This window comes from Galeopterus variegatus, unplaced genomic scaffold (assembly GCF_000696425.1).
Source record: "Galeopterus variegatus unplaced genomic scaffold, G_variegatus-3.0.2 Scaffold158, whole genome shotgun sequence".
NCBI classification, from domain to species: domain Eukaryota; kingdom Metazoa; phylum Chordata; class Mammalia; order Dermoptera; family Cynocephalidae; genus Galeopterus; species Galeopterus variegatus.
This window is the reverse complement of record NW_007726269.1, coordinates 937387-945947: the sequence shown is the minus strand read 5'-3', so window position 1 is coordinate 945947 and position 8561 is coordinate 937387. Positions and strand designations below refer to the sequence as shown.

At 36.9% G+C, this 8561-nt stretch overlaps 1 protein-coding gene across 1 annotated transcript in view; it reads right to left on the bottom strand.

The window, feature by feature from the left end:
- Nucleotides 1-591: 591 nt before the first annotated feature.
- COL5A2 (collagen, type V, alpha 2) overlaps nucleotides 592-8561 on the bottom strand; it is a gene marked incomplete at its 3' end in the record, with an annotated part of 112042 nt that continues 104072 nt past the window's right edge. Inside the window, exons 18-24 of the mRNA XM_008593490.1 lie at nucleotides 7584-7637; nucleotides 4515-4613; nucleotides 4151-4195; nucleotides 3939-4037; nucleotides 2476-2529; nucleotides 2135-2242; nucleotides 592-645 (exon numbers count right to left, since the gene is read on the bottom strand). Of these exons, the coding sequence (XP_008591712.1) occupies nucleotides 592-645; nucleotides 2135-2242; nucleotides 2476-2529; nucleotides 3939-4037; nucleotides 4151-4195; nucleotides 4515-4613; nucleotides 7584-7637 (513 nt within the window). The remainder of the gene's footprint in view (nucleotides 646-2134; nucleotides 2243-2475; nucleotides 2530-3938; nucleotides 4038-4150; nucleotides 4196-4514; nucleotides 4614-7583; nucleotides 7638-8561) is intronic.

The window sequence follows — 8561 nt, the reverse complement described above, 5'->3', positions numbered from 1 at the left end:
GAAAAAAGGAGTGCAGAGAAACAAAAGCAAGCATCAATAAAATTCTTGTTTACAAATCAAGGCACTAATATTACACACAAATATTTTGTCAAAATAGTTACAAAGCCTTCTTTGAAAACAATGTCATTGCACATTTTGTTCTAATTTGGATTTCTTATACAGTAGAGGTTTTTCATCATTCACTAATGAAAGTTATGTTTACAGGCTCACTCCAATAACACATTTTTTTTAAAAAACAGAACTTTAAAAGAGTCCAAATTCTTTAAAGGAAAATATATATGTACAAAATATACATAATTATATATTTAAAAACTAAAGAAAAAAACATATATAAGCTAAAGTTCTATAACCTATTCTTATTAGGAATGTCCCTGAAAAGTTGGAAAAAACTCCCAAATTCCTCTATCATCCTTCTCCCCTAGACCTCTTAATGCAGAAATTGCACAAGAGGAGTTTGGGGTAGGCCTCACGTGTGTCCATCTCCTTTCTGGATCTGGACCCATGTGGGCCACAGCTGGATGACCACTCTGGAAAATGGCATCCTTTGGAGCACCACCCACATGAATACCAACATTGATGGGGTAATCTCACCTTGGGCCCAGGTAAACCATCAGAGCCTGGAAAACCACGATTGCCAGGAGCACCCTACAAATAACCAAAATGTGATTCTTAATTGTTGTTGATATTTTTATAACGTACAAACGGGTAATTTTCTAATTTTAGTAATAGAAGGTTATAGGGGCTATGATCAAACCAACACAGCAATAGATATGAATAAGAAAATAAAATCTGAGTAGACAAGATAAATTTTAAATTTTGAAGAATATATTAAGCACTAATCCAAATAATTATTCAAATGAAAAAAATACTCTAACAATCTATTGTAAACAGAGAAGAACTGATATCTAATATGAGAGGCAAAGTCATGATCTACAGCAATGAAAATGTCAACAATGACATGCATTAATGTTGTCTTGTATGTGAAGCCCTTTGCATTCTCTGAAGCTCTATACAAATGAGAGATTATTGTGATCCCTTTCAGACCTGTTTCATTGCACTACAGTCCCAGCAGCCTCTTTTGAGCTTTAAGATCACTAAGTTCTTTCTGGCCTCCTGGTTTGCAGTTGCTTTTCCCTCGGCTAGGAATGTTCTTGTTCCCAAGTTCTCTTGCTGGCTCATCCTCATCTTCAGGTCTCAGCTAAAATGCTGTCATCTCAGAGGTCCCTATATCCTAACCACCTAATCTAACTTTATCCCACTGACATATACCTGTAGTTATGCTCTACCACATCACCCTGTTACTTAATGTGTATATAGGACTTGTTAAAATGTGTGGATATGTTTTTACTTACCTGTTGACTTTTTTATTGTTTACCTCCCCACTAATGTTTACTAACCCTGACATGAAGACTGGAACCATAGCCTTCTTGTTCACTGGTGTATCCCAAGCACCAATACCTCAAATTGCCATAAAGAAGTTGTTCAATAAATATTAGTTGAACACATGAATGAAGAATGATTAGACAGTTGGCTCCTTTTACTCCCAGATAACAAAGCCAAACTGTGCGATGTTGGGCTACGCCCGGGCCGCCAGCCATTTTGGGAAAGTACCTCAGCCATTTTAAACTTGCTTCGGGCTGATTCTGGGAAACCGAAACCTAAGCGGAGAACTCAAAACTTAAAAGAACTAACTTCCGGGGTACGGTGACTCTGCACTTTTTTCCCGCCTGCTCTGTCCTCACCCCTCCTCCCGGGTAGCAGTGTGTCAACTCCCTATTGGATAAGAGCTCCCCCGCCCCTGGTACCTTATAAAAACCCCTGCTTGCTGTAATAAACAGAGTTCCGGCTTTGACCGCTCTCCTGGCTCGGTGTTCTTTCTTTGTCCCCGGGGCCGAAGCGCAGAGGGGATCGGGCCTGCGACACTCATCATCCCGCTCAGCCCCACAAGAGGTTACCGCCGGCTGGTCCGGGGTCCCCTCCCGCCCTGTGTTGTTGGTCCCCGGTGGCGAGGAACCAACAGTGCGAGGCACCTGCAAGCATTTATCTTAACTGCTCTAGTTTTCTTTACTACCCCCAAACTGACTCATGTAATTCCCCCACAACTATAAGAATGTAATTTATTATTTAAATTTACCCTTTCTCCCACTGGGCCTGGAGGACCAACTGTTCCTGGATCACCTCGGGGACCTCTTTTGCCTTCTTCACCAGGTGGGCCTATTGGACCCTGAATACCATGTGGCCCCTATTAAAAATAGAAGGACAGTCACCAGAAAGAGCCATCAGACAAGTGGGTTACAGCTGGAAAACTCATTTAATGAAGTCTGTCACACGTATTGAAGTATATTGAACAAACTACTTCCATCCCAAGCTATTATAATTCTTGTTGTTATTATTTTAAATACTTGATCATTTTGAGCTGTACACTTCTCAACAATATTTATGCTCTTATCATTAAAAAAAAAAGTGAAGCCTTACTGGTTCCCCTTTTGGGCCAGCTTCTCCTTTGAAACCTGGAACTCCTGGGTCACCCTAAAATAAAAATATCAATACTTGCTAAGAACCAGAACATTTAACCAAGCCAACCTGCTCTAATTTATTACAGTGAATAAGCTTTAAAAATTCTCTATAGCTGAGTTGTATTGAATCAGTAGTATAATAAAAATCATTTTTAAAATTTTGCAAATCTTGCAGAATATGTGAATTTTTATAATATCCTATGCAATTTGGTAGCAGTTTATTTCACAGTGGTCTTCAAGATATTTAGTTTACAATTTTTTCATACGTACTAGAATCATTATTATTCAGTTATTCAAATTTGATAATTAAAATTAGAACCAACAATGACAACTTCCATAGATAAATCTATTAAGGGTTTATTTTAGAATATAAAATTGTTCACCAAGAATCAAAATAATTTTATGTTAATGTTCTATTTATTGAGATTTTGGCAACTTCAGATAGGGCATTTCACCTTTGGAGTGTTCTGGGATTTTCTGTATATGTGTCCTTAAACACAAACTGTAGTTTATGTTGCAGGAACCAGGTACTTAAGTTCAGAACATGATAAAATCAAATGTGACATACCAGCAACACTCATGTTTTAATAAATCTGTTACCAACCCTTAAAAAGGATTTATCAGCATGACCACATTACTTGGAACAGAATCTAAAATATTTGTTTAAAGTAGTACTAGGAAAGAAAGTTTTTATTTTTATACATTAAGCTAAAAGCTATATAAACATAAAGCTTCTCAATATGTTTATTTCTTATGGCTTATAACAATATTTTTCCAAATAAATAATTTCTTATGGAAACTCATTCAATTTGAACAATATGTTGAATCACTCTTCAATAATAACTCTCAAGAAATAGCTGTTGAGGGCCGGCCCCGTGGCACACTCGGGAGAGTGCAGCACTTGGGAGCACCGCGGGTTCGGATCCTATATAAGGATGGCCAGTGCACTCACTGGCTGAGCACAGTACAGGCAACACCAAGCCAAGGGTTGCATCCCCTTACCGGTCACAAAAACGACAAAAAAAAAAAAGAAATAGCTGTTGAGCCCATTTTTAACCAAGTTGTCATTATAAATCTCTATTAAACCTCCACATTTCCTCACACTGGCTTGCGATATATTTTCATGACATTTATCATTCAACTATTTACAGAATTCTATAACATGACCAATGAATTTATGACTATATTATTTTAAATTTAAAAACACTAAAATTCAACATACTGCAATAATGTTCCATTCAGAATTCAAACATTTAAATTGCACATTAATGTTTGACTTTCACTTTACAAAGATTCTAATTTTCATTTCCCTCATTTGTGTGTCACATTATTCATGTGTCATTGTATCACATCACATATGATTTCTCTTGGCTCTCTTTGTTGGATTACAGTAAAGGATAATATTTGTTTCAAATACATTACCGGTTGGCCTCGAATTCCCGTAGGTCCAGTGCTACCCTGAGGTCCTGGAGATCCAGGGGGCCCTGGCAATCCAGGAGGTCCAGATGCACCTGGAGAGCCCTATCAGACAGCAAGAATGGCATGATGAGCAGAAGCTCAGGTAGCAGTCCAGGGTCAATGTCCAAAGGACCATGTCCATTTGAACTTCACGTGACATAAATGCAGTTACTCACCGTTGGGCCTTTGGCACCAGGTGTACCATCAGTTCCCATTGCACCCTAAAAGGCACATAAAAAATCATGAAATATTAAGGGATATCTAGACACATACTCAGATGTCCACCCATCTTCCAAGAGGAGGCAAAAAAATTGCAAAAAAATAAATTGACCACCATTATATCATAAAAATCACCTCTATGTCTAATTCCCTTCTACATAAGATAGGCAAAGTTGACAAAGGAAATGTGTTTTTTCATGAGTTTTAAGCACTCATTCAGAATTCAAAGAGAATATATTAAAATAGGCTGCATTAGCTCTGATGTTATAAAAAGTCTCCAGTTTCCTGGGCAAGTTTTTAGATAGGATAGAAGATACTTACAGGAAGACCTTGAGAGCCAACTGGACCTGGTGGCCCAGTTTCACCTCTCTGCCCCTGAGGACCTTCAGGGCCTCGTGCCCCAGTAGGACCTGCATCTCCCTAAAGGGGTGCAAGGGGAAATGTTAATTTAAGAAAAATATAACAGTAGTGTGGTACAAAGTTGATTGCTTTTTTGGAGTTTTACATTTTAAACTAAATATTTACAGGGGCCAAGAGCACAAAGAAGTTTACCAGGGATGTGTGCCTCACCTAGTGTAAGGAGTGGACTCACCTCCCCACCCACTTCTTATGTGAGAATGCTGGTGGCTTCTTAACTAGGAATATTCTTCACATCCCAATCTCCAGTTATAGCATCCTACACATCCACCAGGGTCAGCTTACGTTCTTTCTCCTCTGAACCTCCACAAAATCTAGAAGTTTTTTCTTTTAACCACATCTATCAGATTTTTTCATTTATTAGGTATTTAACATTTGAGAAAATCTAGATTCATAATGAAAAACTATAAACAGCCCTACACCAGGCACTACCAAGTTACTCAAAGAATGACAGTAGATATTCTTCCCCTACAGTTTGCTTTTAACATGTTCTTAGACAAATTTTCAGGTCCTTCAAGCCCACTTCAATATAAACAGCAGAAGGACATTCAGACTCTTTAAACAACACAAATCAAATGAGGGAGAGAAATTGACCCGATCCACCATGCTTGCAGTTGTCTCTGTTAAATGTAAGCCTAAATTTTTCAAGTCTAGTGATGCACCATACTTGATGTGGGCATCAGAAGAAAAATCAATTTATTTCCTAATGTCTCAAAAAAAAAAAAAAAAAACAATAACAGCTAAAATGTGATGCAGGATTCAAACAATATTTCTCTAAATGTGTAAAACTCATTATAAAAAAATCTATATAAAATTTTATATCATCATTACAGAACAAGTAAGTATTTCCTTGTTACATAAGAGATACGACTCACGTTTAGGAGTATAAGATATGATTTGATTTGTAAAAATTCAATTCCATTGACCTTCAGGGAAGCATTTATCAGGAAAGTGGAAAACACCTGTGCTACAAATTGTCTAATGAATTTGAATTTTGGCAACATAGAAACAAAATCTTATTTGCTGAAGAAGACACACTTTTGGGGGGTAGGAATTAAAAGATATTTTTTTAAAAGCCAGTATTAGGAGCAGGAGGAAGCGGTCAAGGTAACCTTTATTTCAATACAAGAGTGGCTCAAATGCAGGGTGCCCAGTTAAGTTTTAATTCTAATGACAAACAACATTTAGTATAAGTTTGTTTCATGCAATACCTAGGACACACTTATTCTAAAAATTTATTCTTGGTTTTCCTGAAACTTAAAGCTAACTTGTTTTCTGTGTTTTATCTGGCATATTATGTACCTATGTGGACCCACTCCTAGGGGGAGTTAGAAAACTAAAATTCTAAGCCTTAGAGGGCTCATTGGTATCCATAAAGCATGTTGAATCCTTATCACCCTTCACTGAAATGCAGAAAACTGGATGTGAAAGTTTATTCTTCATCCAGAGAGCCAGAGAGCATGGTAGAACCTTATAGGAATAGCAGAATCCTGGCCAAAAACAAAGACATGGGGACTTTTCGATGGGGAGAACGAGGCCAAAACCGGGAAGCAATTTCTCAGAGAAACAGTTGTGCTTGATGTCTGAGCTTTATTAAGCAGCTTTCAGTAGTCAAAAATCAGTAGTACAAAAACTCAGGAGGAGAGAGAGGTATCCAGAGTGAAAAGTTGTATAAACTGTGATTGCTAGTGAAGTCTTACCTAGCTGCCACAGTAGAAGCAGAAATCCCCTTCTGCTAATGCATCATCCTAGGTTTTTTGAGTATTCTTTCCTTATTTCCCTAGCCACAGCTTAAATGGGGGGTTGAGGTCTCACATGAAGAGGGGAGGGATTTTGCATGTTTTGATGGGGGTGAGGGGGATATAGTGAGGTTGGGGCCAGAGTCAGTGGTAGTAAGATTAGGACTTCAGAAAGCAGATGGGATTCAGAGGGGAAATGAAGAAAATCGCATCCCTTGAGTTCACACTTATTTCTCAGGGAAAGCAGAAACGGGTTAGTGAGATGACTTAAGGTGTCATTTTAAAGCAGCCACACCCCTGTGGCACAGTTTAAATACTGCATTAGAGACAGAGAGCCTTCAGAATAATCTGACTTGGTGCCTCTCACATTTCAAAGACCATTTGAAACATCAGCAACAAACTTTTTTTTATTTTTCATTTTTGGTTAGTTTCTAAATTCAATCCAATTTGAGTAGTCCTACTAATAAGAAGCATGAACCTATACTGAGGATGTCTCTGCATCAGGCACTATGCTAAGGATTTACATAGATTATCTTACTTAGTCCTCAACAAAATTCCATGAGAAAACAATGTTTAGAGGGTGAGGTGCTGCCCAAGGCCACAGTCATTTTTGTACAGCAGCATCTTGTGAATAAATCTCTTCTTTAAGATGAAGAAAATTATTGACAAAGGAAAACTGGGTGTGAGGAGTAATCAGACTTAGCTGATATAATCTTAATATCCGCCTACTGTAATCCTTGAATTTATCCCAAAGAACTGAGAGAAAGAACAAATTGTGACTTGCTACAATTGTAAGTCATCCCAGCAGAGTACTTTTATCTATTCCCACACAGAAAGCCAAACATCCTCCCTGCCCATTCCTTTAACAGTTCCATAAAACAAGGGGTGGGTAGCCAGCACTGTGTGAAAGAACAGCCTTTTAACAACCTCTGATTTATTTTAACCTTCTATTCTTTAGAACATTCTGCTGTTTATCACTCCTAGGCACGCTATCCAAGAACAAATTTCCAATTCAGTTTAAAGTTCTTATCCTTTATAACTAGTTTAATGTTCTGGTTTTAGAGTCCTAACACAACAGATTCTTTGATACTACAATTGTATGATTATAAGTAATTTTCCTTTAATTACACTTTATATAGTTAATTTCACTTTTTTATTTTCTTTATTTTTTTCTCTACATTCTTCACTTTGGGACTCATGTAATCCAGTAGAATTAAATAGATTAATATCTTACCTTCATTCCAGGATTCCCTGGAAAACCAGGAGAGCCAGATATCCCAAGAGGACCCTATTAAATGAAACCAGAAAAGTAATCAGACCTGTATTTAATTACAATCTAATTAGGTCATCTTTTTAGTCTTTGACAACATTCATTTTGACACATAACATAGGAATAACGTGCTTCATATTTTAAAATCACAAAGATAATAATGTAATCTTATCACAAGTACCTTCCAACATTGATCTAAAGTAGTGCTAAAGATCTATCGGAGGCATTAAATGTGATAATAGATTAATAATTGATAATTGATAATTGGATTTCGCAATTGCAACTCATAAGATTATCAGTTGCAAACAAATTGTTTGAAACAACTCTCTCTTGAGAGATATACTTTCTTTGTGTTAGCTAAGTAATAAAGTCAGAAGGTTATATTTTTTACCAAGATCTAGTACTTCATTCTACATAAACGATGCTTAAAATTATCTGAATATTTTAGAGTGAAATTTTTCAGGCAATAAGTGGCTATTTATCACTGTCCTATATTTGGGAAGGCACGCATCACTTTAAATCATCAATTTAGAGGCTGACTTTAAAGGAATGAGTGTAAAAGGAATTCTCTTCTAGGTTATCCTGGTTTTTCTTTGAGGATAATATTTTTAAAGTATATCAGTTTTGAATCAATAAAAGCCTTTTAAAGTATACTTTTTTGTCCTATATTTTGTTTCCATTTATGAGTAGTAACAAGGGAGAAAAGATCCTTGTAGCAAATAATTTCAGTCTATACAGAATACTATAATCGTATTCTGCTTTTGGCATATGGGAAAAACTAAAAGCTTAAATTTTTTCTTCCTTTACAGTCATTCAGTATTGACCCACACTGATCATAAATATACTCTACATACACCCTACAACTAATTCTCTCTCTCTTTCTCTCTCTCTCTCTCTCTCTCTCTCTCATACACACACACACACACACACACACACACACAC